General features: G+C 46.0%; 1 protein-coding gene and 1 non-coding gene across 2 annotated transcripts in view; both read right to left on the bottom strand.

Moving 5' to 3' along the window:
* Nucleotides 1-17,650, bottom strand: part of LOC144502473 (carboxyl-terminal PDZ ligand of neuronal nitric oxide synthase protein) — a 156,237-nt gene that overhangs the window by 12,042 nt on the left and 126,545 nt on the right. The window contains exons 5-8 of the mRNA XM_078226427.1: nucleotides 15,021-15,129; nucleotides 12,960-13,101; nucleotides 11,335-11,474; nucleotides 3,827-3,988 (exon numbers count right to left, since the gene is read on the bottom strand). Coding sequence (XP_078082553.1) covers nucleotides 3,827-3,988; nucleotides 11,335-11,474; nucleotides 12,960-13,101; nucleotides 15,021-15,129 — 553 coding nt within the window. The remainder of the gene's footprint in view (nucleotides 1-3,826; nucleotides 3,989-11,334; nucleotides 11,475-12,959; nucleotides 13,102-15,020; nucleotides 15,130-17,650) is intronic.
* Nucleotides 13,715-13,796, bottom strand: trnas-uga (transfer RNA serine (anticodon UGA)). Its single transcript has one exon. It is a non-coding gene; the product is annotated as a tRNA-Ser (tRNA).

Raw genomic sequence — 17,650 nt, 5'->3', positions numbered from 1 at the left:
TACAGCTGAAACTTTTCTGCCTTGGTAATACTTTACACTGTCCCTTAAGTGAACACTTATTCTTACAGAACCAGTCCAAATCTATTTTCTGCTCCCATTGGCCAGCTGCCTTTTTACTTTCTTGGTTGGGTAACTTCTAATCCTAAAACTGACTTTCATGGTGAGGGTTACCCAGGAGATTTCTCCTTTTAGCCAAAGCCAGGCAGATCTTCCAGCCTTTGTTGAAAACCTCATGAATTTGGTCTCTTAATCTAAATACGAATGCCCGCTTACCTTTCACATGGTGAATAATAAAGACAGTATTTTCTCTGCTTCATATGGAGGACTAACTGCCTCACTTTCTCTGCCCTCTCTCAGATTCTTGCAGACTGATTTGTCAATGAGGTTCAGGGATATCTTAAAAAACATGCAACCTGACATCACAATGCCTTTCTATTGACTTTTCCTTCCTAATGCCCATCCACATTTCAGTGTGGATCACATGGATCTTGTATTCAGGTAAAAATGCTAACTAGCCATCCACAAATCCATTCTATCTTGGAGTTAAATAGGCATCTTAAACTATAACCGTTTATAAAACCCGACATTCCTAACAACTTTCTGTGAGATCTGGCGACTGACAGTCTATCCACAGCCAACAGGTACTCTTGCCATTGGCCTGAACCTTCTGCTCCAGTCCACTGCAGGAATCGCAGGGGCAGGACAGAGAATTCAATGGACAAGCCAAAATCCGTTGACCTCAGATGGGAATCTCCAGTGACTAGGAAATCCTGTCCGTTATCTACAAGCGTGCGTATCTTGCATCTTCTTCCCAGTAAATCGACATGGGCCACCCTTTAACCTTTAACAATCAAGTTACCCCAGCTTGTTGGTCGGGCCACATCCAAAGCAAGCCACGTGACTCACTTCATTCCACCATTTTACCTTAAATTAAAGAGACAGTCCCAAAACTTAACAACCTTAAAAAACTTCATATCTGTGATTGGGCGGCATGGTGGTTAGCACTGCTGCTTCACAGCTGCAGGAACCTGGGTTCAATTCTGGCCTCGGGTTACTGTCTGTGTGGAATTTGCACGTTCTCCCCGTGTCTGCGTGGGTTTCCTCCGGGTGCTCCGGTTTCCTCCCACACTCCAAAGATGTGCGGGTTAGGTTGATTTGCCATGCGAAATTGCCCCTTGATGTCAAGGGAATTAGCGGGTTAAATATGTGCGGTTACAGGGATAGGGTCTAGGTGGGTTTGTTGTCGGTACAAGCTCGATGGGCTGAATGGTCTCCTTCTAGAGATTCTATGACTGTTGTATAAAACAGCAATATCAACTGGATATCAAATATCCAATAGATGGAGCATTCTGTGGTAACATTACAACATAACCAATGGGTTAAAGGTACCAGCATTAACCATGAAAGTAAAACCCATCTCAAATATTATCGATTTCAACTCCCTCCTAGATGTCTCGCTGCATTACAAAGTAATCATTAACTTGGATTATTATTTCTTGCTGCTGGTAATTTTGTGAGCAGCCCATCATAATATGATCAGAGCCCTCCGGCTGTGCTCATTTTAAAATTGTAAAGATAGAATTTTTGATGGATTCTTTATCACACAGATAAGGACGTCAGTCTGCTCCATAGAGATTAGTCATTCGCTGAATAAAATGGCTGTTTATTGCAGTTGTCTCGAGCCCTTTCACCGACCAATGAAGGGAGCGTATGACCTGGGCTCTCAGTAGATTTATGCTGGGAAAATCAAAGATGCTTTCCTCCTCTCTATTGATGGTACAATGGTACAAACTGTTCTTTCTGCTTCTTCCAAGCTTCAAGCAGACCATTCTACATGTTTTGCTCCTCCCTACTACACCCTGTGCTGAGCTTAAAGCTTCTTTAACCATCTCCATCCCTTAACTTATTCACTACCAGAATCTCAATCCCTCCTCCTTTGGGCTTTCAAATTTTAGCACCGCTTGGGTTATTGGAGGTTTCCCTTCTACTCTGCCCCAACCTAGGTGGAATCCCTGATGATTGCCCTTCTCCCTTCAATTAGATTTCTCAGTAAAACAGGGACATCTGCTCCTGGGCACTTCATGCTGTTAAATGCTGCACCGATTCCAGGAGTGTGCAGGAGGCTCAAGGGAGGGAGGGAGAGATCAGTGATGGGACAGAGGGAGGAAAGTGAGGGAGGGAGAAGTGACCAGAGGGAGAGAGGGAGGAGAGTGACCTGAGGGAGAGAGGGAGGAAAGTGAGGAAGAGGTCAGTGATGGGACAGAGGGAGGAAAGTGAGGGAGGGAGAAGTGACCAGAGGGAGAGAGGGAGGAGAGTGACCTGAGGGAGAGAGGGAGGAAAGTGAGGAAGAGGTCAGTGATGGGACAGAGGGAGGAAAGTGAGGAGAGAGAAGTAACCAGCAAAGGGAAGGGAATGAAGGAGAGACTGTGGTCAGAGGGAGATGAGTGAGAATGATCAGAGGAGGAAGAGTGAAAGGGAGAGTAGTGACCAGAGGGAGAGAGGCAGGAGAGCAAGTCAAATTGGGTGAGTGAAGAGTTAAATGTTTCTGTTACGAGATGAACAGAGGTAAATGTTTGCTGACAGCTGCAGCGTTTGAATCCTCTTATCTTGATGATCCATTGAAAGGAACATCAGAGAGGGTAGAGCACAGGGTCAGCCTACAGCACCATCTCATGGCAATGTTGTGCCGACACACCCAGACAAACCGCATCGCTCATCACTCAGTGCAATAGCCGGATAAAGATGTGCCACAAGGCTCTTGGTAACTGCCTTCCCTGTACAATTTCTGTAAGATGGCACTGATATTCACCTTCAAACAGCCACATACAATGGCCACAGCCACCATAGAAAGCATTCTTTCTGGTTATAACACAGCTTGGTATGGCTCCTGCCCAAGACTGCCAGACTCTATAAAGAGTCGTGAACGAAGCCCAGTCCATCACGCAAACCAGCCTCCCATCCATTGACACTGTCTACACTACCAGCTGCCTCGGAAAAGCAGCCAGCATAATTAAGGACCCCACACACCCCGGACATTCTCTCTTCCACCTTCTTCCGTCGGGAATAAGATACAAAAGTCTGAGATCACGTACCAACCGACTCAAGGACAGCTTCTTCCCTGCTGCTGCCAGACTTTTGAATGGACCTACCTCGCATTAAGTTGATCTTTCTCTACACCTTAGCTATGACTGTAACACTACATTCTGCACTCTCTCCTTTCCTTCTCTATAAGCGGTATGCTTTGTCTGTAAAGCGCGCAAGAAACAGTACTTTTCACTGTATGTTAATACATGTGACAATAGTAAATCAAATCAAATCAAATCACACTGAAACCTAAGTTAAGGTGTGAGTGTAAGAAAGACTATCTCTGTAATAACTCTCCTGTGGGGGGCCGTGCCATTGGCACCATCTTCTCACCAGTCTGCTAGTACGGCTCAGTCTGTATCAACACTGCTGAATCTCAGATAAAGCAGCGTGGTCCAGTGACTGCATTTCACCAGTGTAAACTGCAGTTTGTGTAATAAGACACTGTCAGTCGGAAGCAGGTGTTATAATGCTTCACAGAGGATGAGGGACTGAAAAGGTACAGGAAATGAGAAGAACTGAGCTGACTGTGTACATTTAAAAACCAACTGTACCCAACAATTTACACAAGTACATTTCCAAATTCTGAACATATGCAGCTGTCTGGAAGTTTGAGATCTGTTTGAAGTCACGTTTCATCATGTACCTTTTATAGTCTATTCCTGAATAATCATTTCTAATATTTTAAACTTGAGGATCTTCCCTTCACCCCCTCCCCTGCCAGGTAACGGGGGGGACTAACCTGTGCCACAGCCACCTGGGTCTGCTGTTGCTGCTGTAGGAGCTGGTGCTGGAGCAGCTGCAGGTGGTGCTGGGATGCCAGCGGGGTTGGGGAGGAGCACTGGCTGCTGGGAGATCGCGGCAGCTGGGTTGACGAAGCAAAAGGAGTCCCATTCTCAGAATCCTGGAAGAGAGAACCAGTCAAGAACATTCCAGTTGACGCTATAGATTTCAAGCAAAATAAATTAAAAGCAAAACCACCCAAATAAAATTCACCCTGTCCACCCTCTCCTTGTCATCCCAGGATACGTGCTCTCGGCCGTTATGGCTGCTCATCCTCCTGGGTACCCGAGAGTGCTGTCAGTGCATTCCTGCAATACTCCATCAATAGCTTCACAGGAGGCCAATAAGATGTGCAGTGAGCTGTGTAACAGGCTTCGGGAATTAGATTTCAGGTTCTAAGATGAAGAAATACAGCAGGGTAATCACATGGGAAAGTGGATGCGTCAATGGGCCTCCCTGGAATTGTCCCTGTTACAATTAAATTACTCCAGCCTAAAGAACCTTGTCACAGAGAGCCGCGATGTTGTGTTGTGATGTGAAGTGCACTGCCTGAAAGGAATGCAGAGGCAGCTTCACTCGGAACCTTCAAAGGGGAATTGCATACTTATCTGCAAAAAAGGAATTGGTTTCTTTAAGACAAAAGTTTTGAATATTTGCCTTTGGCTGGCATCAGTGGAAGCTGCTGGAGGACCCGGAATGGGGAAGGGCCGGGGGACCCCGAATGGGGAAGGGCCGGAGGAGCCTGGATGGGGAAGGGCCGGAGGACCCCGGATGGGGAAGGGCCGGAGGACCCTGAATGGGGAAGGGCCGGAGGACCCTGAATGGGAAAGGGCCGGAGGACCCTGAATGGGAAAGGGCCGGAGGACCCCGAATGGGGAAGGGCCGGAGGAGCCTGGATGGGGAAGGGCCGGAGGACCCTTGATGGGGAAGGGCCGGAGGACCCCGGATGGGGAAGGGCAGGAGGACCCTGAATGGGGAAGGGCCGGAGGACCCTGAATGGGGAAGGGCCGGAGGACCCTGAATGGGGAAGGGCTGGAGAATCCGGAATGGGGAAGGGCTGGAGGACCCTGAATGGGAAAGGGCCGGAGGACCCTGAATGGGGAAGGACTGAAGCCTTGGGACTAACCCCTGCACCGAGTGGGAGCAGGCCACCTCACACTGCTGCTACATTGCATTTTGCACCTTCTCTATGCCCCCAAAAAACTGGTGGAACGCGTACCAATTCCTACCCCCATGAGTTGAATTCTTGGTAATTATAAATGGACTTGTGCAATACATGCTGTCAGGGACTTGATCCAATCGATTGATTTTCCTGAGGAAATGCTCTGCAGAGTTGTTTCCAAGCCCCCTGCCACAGCAATATTCCAGAGTCTGTGTCTGACTCTTTATAGCACATTAAAATCCCAGGGTACTAAATTGAACATCACTGTTTTATGGGCATATGTACAATGTTTGTACAGATACGCCACATTAAGGGGGAGGAATTTTGATACATTGAATGTAGAAGGTGGGAAGGGGATGTAATCCATAGCGCGGTAGGGTAGATTTTCTAAATCCTCACCCACTGAGGTAACTGCGCCCACTAACAGAGATTGGATAGTCACGGCACTCCCGATCTATAGCTGCCTACGGTAGCAGCGCTGGAATATTAATGCAGGTTCCAAGGACCTGCAATAAACTGTCAGTGAAACCATTACAGCAATAAACTGCACAGACATTATTGATCTATTAGAGTACTAAACAAGTTAATCTCTCTCTAATTAGTGTGTGATATACATGGCATACATGATCTCTGGTTCACTTGTTTGGATAGCTGCAGTTGCAACAACACTTAGGATAAGACGCTCAGCCTGAGGCAGGGGAAAGTGTCCACTTGACTGAAAGTCCATCCACTGGCAGAACATTCCACCCTCTTCACTATTGGCTGCATGGGAACATAGGACTTAGAGCAGAATTGGCCATTTAGCCTTGTGAGCCTGTTCCGCTATTCAATGAGATAACGGCTGATCTGATTACTGTCTCAACACCACTCTCTTGATTGCCTCCCAACCTCCACTCTTTAACTCCCTTGTCTCTCCAAAACTAACTAACTCAGCCCTGAATATATTCAATGACCCATCCTTTGCTGCTTTCCAAGGGACAGAATTGCACATGATCCTCCAGAGAAAATATTTCTCCTCATCTTCATCTTAAATGGTAGACCCCGTATTCTTAAACTTTGTCCCCGAGTTCTAGCCTCTTCCGCAAGTGGAAACATCCTCCTGGTATCCAACCTATCAAGTCCCCCCAGGATCTTCTATGTTTCAGTAAGATCATCTCTCATTCTCAAATGGGTATCGGCCCAACCTGTTCAACCTTTCTTCATAACGCAAGCCCTCATCCCAGGAATGAGTCTAGTGAATCACAACCTCCACCGCCTGGAAAAGCAAGGACAGCAGAAGATACCCCAATACTTCCAGGATCCCTTCCAGAATTGGAAATACATCAGCAATCCTTGATTGTTACCAGGTCAATCTTCTGGAACTCTCTACCTATGAGCACTGTGCAAGCACCCACACTGCATCGTTCAAGAAACAGAGTTACCACCAACTTCTCAGGGCAATTAGAGATGGGCAATAAATGCTGGCCATGCCAGCCATGCCCACATATGGAAGAAGAGTTTTTAAAAGCAATGAAACGGCTAACTTGTTTAGAAAAGCCTATTCTTTAGTAGAGTAATTCACTTGTGATTTCCAGCCCTACTGTCTTCTATGTCCAAACTCCAATGAGGGGATTTTCCAATCCCATCCCAGCCAGAGGGAACAGATCGTTTGCTGGTTCCGTCAAACTTTCTGTCCCTCCTGCAATGATTCCTGAGTCAGGCGGGACCAGAAAAAGCCACCCCATATCATTAATAAGAATCCCGATGCTTATTCATTCAGCTGTCTCTGGAGCTCATACCCTTCCCTTGCCCATCAAACCCACCCTCAATCCTCCCCCAGACCCAAGACCCAACTGTCCTCCAGTTTCAGCTTCCCTCGTATTGTATCTGAGCTCATCTAATTGGGAATGGCGTCAAAGGAGCAAGGTGGCACAGTGGTTAGCACTGCTGCCAGGGACCCGGGTTCAATTCCAGCCTTGGGTAACTGTCTGTGTGCAGTCTGCACGTTCTCCCCATGTCTGCGTGGGTTTCCTCCGGGTGCTCTGGTCTCTTCCCACATTCCAAAGATGTGTGGGTTAGGTTGATTGGCCAAGCTTAGTGTCAGGGTGATTAGCAGGGGTTATTAGCAGAGGATAACACATGGGGTTATGGAAATAGGGCCTGGGTGGGTTTGTTGTCGGTGCAGGCTTGATGGGCTGAATGGCCTCCTTCCGCACTGCAGGGATTCTGTGATTCAATGACCTATTAAACAAAAGACCAGCCAACTTGACTTCCTGTCCCTGATGTTAATTATAAATGGCTCCCTCTCCTCAGATACTGACACCATTACCTTTCAAAAATACCTTTAAAAAAACTAACCATCTCAAACCTTCCCATCCTTTCCAAAGCCTATAAATACATTAATGTTAACACTGTGTTAGGTATCGTTAGTGAGGGGGGAACTGATCCAGTGCACACATGAGAGGGGGCAAAGGTCAGGTGCATCCATTTCCAAAGGCTGGACTGCAGTTTGACCAGATACTGAGGGTAAGATTCAATTCGGTGAAACTTTATGGATGGTCCTCCCCCTCTGTGCAGCATTATATAAACAGACTGAGGGACCTGGAAACAGGGGAAGGGACAGCTGATAATCAATAAACAAAAACACCAAGGAAAGAAGCTATGTACTATCTGGGCGGCACAGTGGTTAGCACTGCTGCCTCACAGCGCCAGGGACTCGGGTTCAATTCTGGCCTTGGGGTCACTGTCTGGGTGAAGTTTACACATTCTCCCCATGCCTGCGTGGGTTTCCTCTAGGTGCTCCAATTTCCTCCCACAGTCCAAAGATTAGATTGATTGGCCATGCTAAATTGACCCTAGTGTCAGGGAATTAGCAGGGTAAATATCCCACCCAGACTAAGGCCTGGGTGGGATTGTGATCCGTGGCAGACTCGATGGGCTGAATGGCTTTCTTCTGCACTGTAGGGATTCTATGATTCTATCCATCTGTAACATTAACTGTGGAGCAACATGACATACCAGGGAACAACACTTCCCAGAACACCAGAGGTTAGGCCTTATAACATATTAGAATAATGATCTAAGTTCACACTCTTGGTAAGGAACTTTGCCATTTCACAGCATATCTTGGAAATTGTAGCAGATGCCAAGACTTTTGATGTGTGCTTTGGATGAAGTTGGTGAGCTTCCTGGTTGGCGAGGAAAGTCAAAAATTTACTCTACTGGAGATACAATCCTTACAAACTGAAGAGTTAGCCAGTAAAAGAACAACCAATGTCAGTCTCATTGCCTTGCCAGTGACACGGACAAGGCATGTTCCAGTCACTATACTGTACAGAATGGAGGTGCTGCAGCAAGTTTCATTTATTGGTAGAGTTCACTCTTCCAATCTCTCCAACAACGAATCAAACAGCCTGAAAGCAAATGGAGCAAGCCTGTAATCGACAGGTTCTGAGCTCCCTCAGCACCCATTTATTTCCTGAGAAATCTAACAGACCTTTTCACCAAATGAACATGAAGGTGCATCAATTTACCTTAGAATCTAATCTGCCATAAAGAGTGTGTGTGTGTGAGTGTGTGAGTGTGAGTGTGAGTGTGTGTGTGTGAGTGTGTGTGTGTGAGTGTGTGTGAGTGTGTGTGTGTGAGTGTGTGTGTGTGAGTGTGTGTGTGTGAGTGTGTGTGTGTGAGTGTGTGTGTGTGTGTGTGAGTGTGTGAGTGTGTGTGAGTGTGTGTGTGTGAGTGTGTGTGTGTGAGTGTGTGTGTGTGAGTGTGTGAGTGTGAGTGTGTGAGTGTGAGTGTGTGAGTGTGTGTGTGTGTGTGTGTGTGTGTGTGTGAGTGTGTGTGTGTGAGTGTGTGTGTGTGAGTGTGTGAGTGTGTGTGTGTGTGTGTGTGAGTGTGTGTGTGTGAGTGTGTGTGTGTGAGTGTGTGTGTGTGAGTGTGTGAGTGTGAGTGTGTGTGAGTGTGAGTGTGAGTGTGTGTGTGGGAGATCCTGTGTGCGTGATCCTATCCAATGTGTTTCCTGTGATAAAATATTCCTCTCATTAGAAATCAGTTCCATGAACTAATAATTAAATAATGCTATTTATAAAAACTCGTAGGATTTGCACATTAAGCCTGCCACGGAAAGATAGGGCCAGGCCGTAACAGTATTTGTAATGCCAATCAACTACTCTGGCCCAGAAAGGGAACAATTTATATTGTTTTATCTTATTTTGCACGGAATCGATTGTTAAGAGATTTTTAAAATGTCAAATGTAAAATCTAACTTAGTTTCCTTACTCCTTCTTTCTGTCACTTTCTGTCCTCTTTCTGAATCTAATCTTTCTTTCCCTCTATTTCTCTGTCTGTATCTAATTTGAAATTAAATTCACTGCCTTTAATTCACCTTCTTCTCCTCCTTCCGGCCGCTGCTTAATCCCAAAACCTCAAATCTTGGACCTTGTTGGCTGCTTTGCTGTTGTGAGCAGAAAGACCCAGTTTCACACAGCCATTTTTGGTAGATGAAATACATCCAAGCCAGATTAGCTTGGGAATAATCGGACATTCCTGGTACCTGGGATAGATGTTCAGGAGCCAATTTCAGAAGCTCACGAGGAAATTGGCCTTTGCTGAGCGGAACAGGCATGGCTCAGGTCTTTTGGCTTCTTCCGTGGCCTAAGCCACATGATCATAGAAACATACAAAATAGAAGCAGGAGGAGGCCATTCGGCCCTTCGAGTCTGCTCCGCCATTCATCATGATCATGGCTGATCATCAAATTCAATATCCTGATCCCATCTTCCCCCCCATATCCCTTGATCCTTTTAGCCCCTCGAGCTATATCTAATTGCTTCTTGAAATCATCAATTGGAGTTCTTCTACTGGCTCCACAACATTACTGTAAGCTGCTGCTGGCCCATGCTCAACTCCTTCCCAATCCCAGGACTTACCCGAGGGCCACTGCTTGCGTGACACTTAACTCAGGTTAAAATCTACAGACTGGCACCTGTAGCTCCTCACTGCCCAGATTTGGGTGCGTTTAGGGTCTCAGATATCTGGTGTGCACTCTGCGCTCACTGCTCATCTCACAACTAAAAGCAGGCCTGAACTAGCTTGTAGGCCAAAGAATAACCCTGCCCTGAAAATGTAGATTTGCGGCACTTTGAAGCTACAAAGTCCAATTGATAACTAAACAAGGGAGGCAGTGAGTGGGTTCACTCAGGAGTTAGTTGCCAGTCAGACCAGATAGCAGAGTCCTGGTTTTCACAGAGCACAGTCAATTAAGAGCCTACAGACATTGTGGGTGGGATTTTATGGCCCCCACGATGGCGTATTTTCCAAGGTGGATGTGGCCTGCCATTGGCCAGTGGCAGGATCCTCCGGTCCCCTGATTTCTATGGGGTTTGTCATGCCCTGCACCATCTACCACCGGGGAACGTGCCGCAGGGGGGGATCACCATTGGACCGCACAATGCCGTCAGCGGGAAGAGCAAGAAAATTCCGGCCTGTGATTCTGGACATTTTTTGCTTACCGGTTATTGTTCCTGCACTGTTGCAAATGATTGCTTTGGTTCCCCCATTTCCCCCAACCACCTTCCCTAAGAATAGCACAGCAATTTGTTCCTTAAAATTCTCAATCTCAGCTGACTGGTGGATTATAAATAAGCCAAAGATGAATGTCCAAAGCTGTTGAAATTGGGCGAATGGTTAAATGTGAAGGCAGAAATTGGCACAAGGTTTGGGATCCAAAGAGTCTGCAGGGTATCTCTCCGACACCCTGCTATAGGATATGTACTTGAATTCTCATAGAATCCCTACAGTGCAGAGAAGAGACCAATCGGCTCATCAAATCTGCACTGACGCTGCCAAGGAGCATACCACCCAGGTACCTCCCCCACCCTATCCCTGTAACCATTTATCACAGCTAATCCACTGAACCTACACATCTTTGGACACTAAGGGGCAATTTAGCATGGTCAATCCACCCATCTTGTACATCTTTGGAGTGTGGGAGGAAACTGGAGCACCCGGAGGAAACCCACGTGGACACGGGGAGAGTGTGCAGACTCTGCACAGACGGTGACTCAAGCCAGGAATCGAACCTAGGTCTCCGGCGCTGTGAGGCAGCAGTGCTAACCACTGTGCCACCGTGCCAACCATTGTATTATTTCTTACTTTGAGACTTTGAAGTGTAACACAGTCTCCAAACAGTTGACACCATCACATTGGCTTCATTTGTTTGAACTTTTAGTATGAGCATGGAAGATAACCTTTAGTCCAGTGTGAATCAAATTGAAAGAAGAAAATAATTATATCCTAAGGATAGTCAGCCTGCTTAATCAAAGTACCTGATCATTTCTTTCTTTACGAGTTTGTGTCGAGTTAATGATTTCCAGTTCAACTCCATTGCACCGTAACTCCCTGGTGCTGTAGGATTCCACATCCTTGTCCATCACCCCATTCTGCTCTGCTCCAGGTAACTGATGGCCTAGTTAAAGAAAGTGAGAAGATTAGAATGCTGAAGCAGCTGGGGCCAGTAATGAGCACCGGATACACTTCTCATAACAATTATTAGTGTTGAATATATACAGAGATACATGGAGTCTAAAGCATAGAAGACCCAGTGGTCCATGCTGGTATTTTTGCTCCAGCCATATAATGGACCAGCCATATAAATACTGTGGCTACCAAAGCAGGTCAAAGTCTAGGAATCCTGCGGTGAGTAACTCATCTCCTGATTCCCCCAAAGCCTCTCCACCATCTACAAGGCACAAGTCAAGAGTGTAATGGAATACTCTCCACTTGCCTGGTTGAGTGCAGTTCCAACAACACTCAAGAAGTTCAACATCAGGCAAGACAAAGAAGCACGTTTGATTGCTATCCTTTTCACAAACATTCACTCCCTCCACTGCCAATGAACAGTGGCCGCAGTGTGTACCATCTACAAGATGCACTGTTGGAACTCACCAAGGCTCCTTTGGCAGCATCTTCCACGACCGCTACCATCTAGGTCAAGGGCAGCAGATACCTGGGAACACCACTATCCTAACTTGGAAATATATCGCCGTTCCTTTTCCTTCGGTAGGTCAAAATCCTGGAACTCTCTCCCTCACAGCACTGTGGGTGTACCTACATCTCAGAGACTGCAGCGGTGTAAGAAGGCAGCTCACCACCACCTTCTGAAGGGCAACTAGGGATGAGCAGTAAATGCTGACCTATCCAGCAATACCCACATCCCATAAATGAATTTTTCAAAAATATGTTCACAGTATTCACCTCAATTACTTCTCGACATAGCAAGCTCCACATTCTAGCCATTCACTGGGTAAAGACATTCCTCCCAAATTCCTTACTGAATTGAGTATTGACAATCTTATACTGATTACCTTTAGTTTTGGGTTACATCACAAGTGGAAACATCTTCTCTATGCCTACCCTATAAAACCTTTTTGTTATCTTAAAGGGCTCCAACAGGTTTCCCCTTAGTTTCTCCCTTTTATAGATTAAAAAATCTCCAGCATGTTCAGTCTTTCCTGATAGGTTTAACATCTCAGTTACAGGATCATCATTGTAAATCTTTCTTTTCTAGTTTCTCGAATGCCACTGTATTCTTTTTATAATATGGAGACCAGGACAGTGCACAATGTTGTTCCAAGTAAGTTTATTCTGTATTTCATCAACAACTGTCAGTTCTATTTTTATAGTAATGTTGAGTTCGCCATCTGGAAATTACTGCTGCCAATTTTCGGGAGTGTATTTTCTTTCTGCTTCGCTCAGAACACTGACCTACACTCCATTTCCAAAGTACCGATGCTGAACAGCAGCTCCACACAGCTGAAATCAAACATTCAAATAAGGAGCATTAGTTCCACCACATTAAGTGAACCTAACATCACTGGGCAGCTACACCTGCCAGATGGACATCAAGGTATCTCCCAGAGGGGAAGGATTGCGTTGGAAAGGCTGACTTTACCTCCAGCGAATGGCTCTTCTGTCGCCTTGTCGCTTGCACCGTCCGCCTGCCCATCAGCATTCTGTTCAGCGTGTTGTAAACTCAACTTGTGACAGACCTCAAAGGCCTGTCCCACTGTACGGACAATTCGCATCGCTTGGCTCTGAGGCAGAAAGATTGGTGAACTGTAGATACACTTGCAGATCATCCAAACAGAACAGCGTTTTACCATTTTGCTAGAATCCCATCATTTACATTTTAAAAACTACAAGATCGGAGTAGCACATTACATTTGATCTCACCAATGGGACATTGACAAATATTATGTGATCCAAACAGTAACATGGCAAATATATTTGATTCCACTTTTTATGCTTCTAATTATGAAATGCATTTCGTTGTAACAGAGCAGGGTGCAGCGATACCCAGCTTCAAAGCTAGTCCAGTTAATGAAGTGAGCCTCATTTGCTTGCTGCAAAGGTCCTGGATGAGAGGAGTCTCAGCCTAGCAGTGGAAGGGGCTGAGGTACACTGTTGTGTAGGAACAGATGGACTTGTTTATTCAACTCTTTAAAAAAAAAAGCAGCAATGTGGGAAACACAACTGCTGCAATTCAGAACTTCCTGTGGTTCGACAGCCTGACACTCTCTGCTGGAGTCCACACATTGAGAAAGGCAAACCAGGGTGAATACTGAGGAACGTACATCCGATTTACAGAATATAAATAGGTTGCTTGGCCCAGCAGGGCTACCCTAACATTTAATTATTTAGTGAACTTGCTGCTAGCACGGCTCGAACCTGCACGGGGAAACCCCATTGGATTTCAAGTCCAATGCCTTAACCGCTCGGCCATTGAGGCTGGACCTTTACCCTGGTGTTTATGCTCCAGAGTCTCCTCTCACATTGTTTCGTCTCATAGAAACATAGAAAACTACAGCACAAAACAGGCCCTTCGGCCCCACAAGTTGTGCCAAACATATCCCTACCTTCTAGGCCTACCTATAACCCTCCATCCTATTAAGTCCCATGTACTCATCCAGGAGTCTCTTAAAAGACCCTATTGAGTTTGCCTCCACCACCACTCGCCCACCACCCTCTGTGTGAAAGACTTCCCCCTAACATTTCCCCTGTACCTACCCCCCAGCACCTTAAACCTGTGTCCTCTCATAGTAACCATTTCTACCCTGGGAAAAAGCCTCTGAGAGTCCACCCGATCTATGCCTCTCAACATCTTATATACCTCTATTAGGTCTCCTCTCATCCTACGTCTCTCCAAGGAGAAAAGACCGAGCTCCCTCAGCCTATCCTCATAAGGCATTCCACCCAATCCAGGCAACATCCTTGTAAATCTCCTCTGCACCCTTTCAATCTTTTCCACATCCTTCCTGTAATGATCTTTCTCACCCTATCGGCACATCCTTCTATTCCTTTCTCAATCGCTGCAATTGTGAGATTGATTAGATTATTGTATTTTGGGACTTGTAGCCTTAAATTTAGGGTAAGTTACACAATGCGGTTGCAAGTTCCACATTTTAACCACTCTCTCAGTAAAATAAATTTCTCCTGAATTCCGAACTGGATTTATTAGTAACTAACTTATATCTATGCCACCAATTTCCAAGATGGCAACACCTTCTCCACATCTACCCTACCTAACGCTTTTGTAATTACAAAGACCACTATTAGGTTCCCCCACCCCTCGTCCCCACCTTTAGTTCAAAGATGTGCAGGTTAGGTGGATTGGCCATGCTAAATTGCCCCTTAGTGTCAGGGGGACTAGCTAGGATGGATGCATGGGGTTGTGGGGATGGGGCCGGGGTGGGATTGTGGTCGGTGCAGACCCGATGGGCCGAATGGCCTCCTACTGCACTGTAGGATTCGATGATTCTCTTTCCTAGAGAAAAGAGCCCCAGCCATTTCAGCTTTTATCAGCCTTCAATATTGGAATCTTACTTCAGCAACAAGTTCGTGTTTTTGGAGAAAGGTTTTTTTGCTTCTGACAACTCCTGTTCATGAAAACGGACCTGTGTTCGACACTGAATATAAAACACATGCACACCAAATATAAGAAAAGGGTTCAAACCTTTTTTTTGGATTTAAACACATTGCATCGGAAGGTATTACTGATGCCATCCCTGGCAATATAGCTGAATATCTTTAAATCCTGGGAATCATGCGATACATAGAATATTCTAGAAACCAAGTAAGAAAAAGAAAGTTGCTGATAAATAGTAACAACAGCACATCAGATTGATGCCAAATAACAGTGCAACGCATTACTGAAAAGGACAATTAATTTTACTTGTTTCTTAACACCAGTGCAATGTAACCTGGCTCCCCGCTGCAATCACTACATTGCTGGTTCCCAATTCATTGCTTCCAGCAGTTTAAAATTCAAAAGCACCACATGTGCCAACTTTAGAGTTCAAGAAAGGCTTTCTACAGGTTTTTATTTCCCTCCCCGCACTCGCATAAAAAAAACACTTGCAGGCCTTGCGTTCTGAGGCAACTTTGATTATATTCACACTTTGAGAAGTGTGGACGGCACGGTGGCACAGTGGTTAGCACTGCCGCATCACAGCGCCAGGAACCTGGGTTCAATTCCCGGCCTGGGTCACTGTCTGTGTGGAGTCTGCCCATTTACCCCGTGTCTGCGTGGGTTTCCTCCGGATGTTCCGGTTTCCTTCCACAGTCCGAAAGACGTGCTGGTTAGGTGCACTGGCCGTGCTAAATTCTCCCTCAGTGTACCCGAACAGGCGCCGGAGTGTGGCGACTAGGGGATTTTCACAGTAACTTAATTGCAGTGTTAAATGTAAGCCTACTTGTGACAATAATAAATAAACTAATGTATCACCCCAGAGAGTAGTGAATCTGTGGAACTCTTTGCTGCAGAAGGCTGTGGAGGCCGGGTCATTGAGTGTCTTTAAGACAGAGATAGATAGGTTCTTGATTAATAAGGGGATCAGGGGTTATGGGGAAAAGGCAGGAGAATGGGGATGAGAAAAGTATCAGACATGATTGAATGGCGGAGCAGACTCGATGGGCCGAGTGGCCTAATTCTGCTCCTATGTCTTAGGGTCTTATTCCTCACCCACAGGATCTGGAGATTAACCTACACTGGTTCCATTCCTAATCCTGACCACTTTGTCCCAACTTGTCGACTTGCAAATTGCATAAACGCCTCCGCTGCTTTAAGCTATGTTTAGTGAGAACATGGTTTTGTTTTATAACCCCGAGGAGGAAGTATAAGGAAAAACAAAATATCAAATAACTTAATTAAAACAAGTAAGGGAATGCTTGGAGGCAAACTCTGAAGGCTTTAAAAACTTTAATGTTTATGTTTTTTGGAATCACATTCAAATGCTCCTTGATATTTTTTCCCATTTTGCTTTCAGTTGAGAGTATGATATTGCTCACAGCAACTGAAATCTTTCCTAACAAATTGGAAGCTCTGCCATCGGGCTTCTGGCAACGGTGGAGTTGGAATTCCCCACAGATATTAAATTTGACTAGGTAGTAAAAGTGATTTCTCAACTCAACGATGTGATTTTTAAACTGAGATCTACTCAGGTAGATGCAGAGAGGCTGTTTCCCCCTGTGGGGGAATGAAGAACTAGGGGTATATTTTCAAAATAAAGTGTCATCCATTTAAAATGGAGATGAGGAGGTATTTCTTATTTCACATAGTTGTGAGTCTTTGGAATTCTTTGGAGATAGAGTCAGTGGATATATTCAAGGCTACATTGGACAGATGCTTTAACCATAGGGAGGGTCAAGGGTTATGATGTAGTGAGGTAATGAAGTTGAGGCTAAGATCAGGGGCGGCACAGTGGTTAGCACTGCTGCCTCACAGCGCCAGGGACCCGGGTTCGATTCCAGCCTCGGGTCGCTGTCTGTGTGAAGTTTGCACATTCTCCTCGTGTCTGCGTGGGTTTCCTCCGGGTGCTCCGGTTTCCTCCCACAATCCAAAGATGTGCGGGTTAGGTGGATTGGCCATGCCTAATTCCCCCTTGGTATCAGGAGGACTAACTTACTAGAATAAATGCATGGGGTTATGGTGATAGGGCCTGGGTGAAATTGTGGTTGCAGACTCGATGGGCTGAATGGCCTCCTTCTGCACTGTAGGACTCTATGATCTCAGTCACCCTTGATATTATCAAATGGCAGAGCAAGCCTGAAGGGCTAAATGGCCTATTCCTGTTCCTATATTCATAGAATCATACAATCCCTACAGTGCAGAAGGAGGTCATTCGGCCCAACGAGTCTGCACCAACTCTCCAACAGAGTATCCTACCCATGCTCTCACCCCTCCACTCTATCCCCATAGCCCCATACATTTACCATGGCCAATCCATCTAACCTACACATCTTGGGATTGTGGGAGGACACTGGAGCACCCAGAGGAAACCCACGGGGACAACGTGCAGACTCCACACAGACAGTGACCCAAGGCCGGAACTGAAACTGGGTCCCTGGCACTGGGAGGCAGCAGTGCTGACCACTGCGAGACCACAGCTCCTGATAGCCCAAGCATTCTTATACACAATTTAATCACCTCCAACTCCAGACTACCATTAATATTCCGCATTAGGCAGCAATGGGGACAAAAAAGGAGAGGGAGCCAACTAAATGAGTGAGTGTAGGACCAACATGCCTTGAATATACACACCTGCCAACAGCAAGAATCCAGGAGGTCCAGAATTCACCAAACAA

This window comes from Mustelus asterias, chromosome 13 (genome assembly GCF_964213995.1).
Source record: "Mustelus asterias chromosome 13, sMusAst1.hap1.1, whole genome shotgun sequence".
Taxonomy (NCBI): Eukaryota; Metazoa; Chordata; class Chondrichthyes; order Carcharhiniformes; family Triakidae; genus Mustelus; species Mustelus asterias.
Note: the sequence above shows the minus strand (reverse complement) of the source record. Positions and strands in the feature narration are given on the sequence as shown.